The sequence below is a fragment of the Juglans microcarpa x Juglans regia genome, chromosome 8D (genome assembly GCF_004785595.1).
Source record: "Juglans microcarpa x Juglans regia isolate MS1-56 chromosome 8D, Jm3101_v1.0, whole genome shotgun sequence".
Classification (NCBI taxonomy): domain Eukaryota; kingdom Viridiplantae; phylum Streptophyta; class Magnoliopsida; order Fagales; family Juglandaceae; genus Juglans; species Juglans microcarpa x Juglans regia.
Genome location: NC_054608.1, coordinates 15,437,249 through 15,438,902, shown reverse-complemented (window position 1 = coordinate 15,438,902; position 1,654 = coordinate 15,437,249). Strand labels below are relative to the sequence as shown.

Sequence of the window (1,654 nt, the reverse complement as noted above, 5' to 3'; positions counted from 1 at the left end):
CAAGGAAGCAATCAGCGAGTAAATTATCCTTCCGTTGAATCCCATGCTATTATGCTACTGATTACAAAATGGAAATAATAAGTTTAAATATATTTACAAAATAGCCCTCCAACAATTTTTTTTTTTTTTTTTAATTTTGACCGTTAATTTGGCCAGTTTTAGGACGTAACCGGCGACCGCGTAATACTACGGCCGAGTCAACTTTCCCTTCACGGCATGGTTACTCGTCGTAAAATACGTCATGGCGAATATCGGCGTCTGCGTCCCACCAGGTATCCATGTCAGATCCGTTCCCTAACGGCGAGCTGACTTTCTTCCCCTCCCCGACCGTTAGGTCACCTGTGGCGTCATCCCTGAAGTAGACCTTCTCGACGCCGCCGTATCCTACGCGGACGATCTTTCCCAGCTGGGGCCGCCACTGGCCGAGCATCGCAGGTATCCGACATCGGACGCGCGTGTCCCATAGCCTCAGCGAGAGGCCGTCTCTGGACCCGTTCTCCCTACTCGCCATCACGATCAGCGACGGCGATGTGGACGCAGCTACCGGCTTCCCACCGAACACAGAACTGATTCTCGTCTCCTTGTTGGTGTCGTAAACAGAGATCACACTTTCTGCAGAGTCATCACCGTCGTCGTTGAAGTCTAAACCCAAGCCTAGATTGTCCCACAGCTTCACGACGCTACTTCCGCCGGCAAAATCCGCCCAGGAGAACCGCCGTCGGAACTTCGATTTACGATTCTCCTCGTAGCTTTCCACATAATGATCCGAACCACCTGCCACCCGGAAATCTTCATCCACGGGTTGACACCGATGCGATTCGGGTTCTTCGTCGCCCTCATCTTCTCCTCCATCGTCTTCCAAAGAAGAAGATAATGACGAGCAAGTTTCGCCTTCGCTGTCGGTATCATAATCGCCAACGAATTTCAAAAGAGGCTCCGAAGCTATCGAATTATCTCTCTTGATTTTGAGAATGAAAACGTTGATTCCGTTCGCTATGGTACTAAAAGATGCGACTATGGCGAAAATCAAGGCGCCCACTTTCCAAATGCTGGAGGCTTCAAACCCAGAAACCGAAAGAACTCGAGCAAGCAAGGATGAGTTCGGTATTGAGAGCTCGAACTCGTTTAGGCAGCTGATCACAGGGATTTCCATGGCATCCAAAACGGAAGTTGAGAGAGAGAGGTAGGTGAAGAAGACGGGGTTTTCGGAAAGCAAGGAGGCTCGTGTTTTTAAAGGCAAAGAAAGACAATGAGTTGCTCTGTAAAGGGTGATGCGGGCTATTACGATTAGTTAATTCGGTAGTAGAAATTTAGGGACACGTCGGAAAATAACTGTAGGTATATTTAAAGGAAAATCATTTTATAAATTAATTGTGAAAAAGAATTATATTATATAGAAAAGTCATATCTTATTTTAATTTTATCTTATTAATATATTATTAGTTTAAAAATTGATGAATACTGTAAAAATTAAAATAAATATGTAACATAATCTATTTTTATAAAAAAATTATGCAAAATATAAATCATGAATTAAGGAAGATGATTTTAAATTAAGAATTAAGTATGTTTGGTTATGAAAAATCTTGAGAATGTTTAAGAATACTTGATAATTTGCTAATTACGTTTTGAAAAATAAGAGAGAAAAATGTAA

General features: G+C 42.7%; 1 protein-coding gene across 1 annotated transcript; it reads right to left on the bottom strand.

The window, feature by feature from the left end:
• Positions 1-220: 220 nt before the first annotated feature.
• On the bottom strand, positions 221-1,153 carry LOC121242233. Its single transcript, XM_041140125.1, has one exon. It carries the CDS (start codon positions 1,151-1,153, stop codon positions 221-223), a length of 933 nt encoding a protein of 310 aa, XP_040996059.1.
• Between the last annotated feature and the right edge of the window lie 501 nt (positions 1,154-1,654).

Bases quoted from the DNA above. Each gene is read 5' to 3' on its own strand.
- LOC121242233 (XM_041140125.1), bottom strand. From the start codon at position 1,153: ATGGAAATCCCTGTGATCAGCTGCCTAAACGAGTTCGAGCTCTCAATA.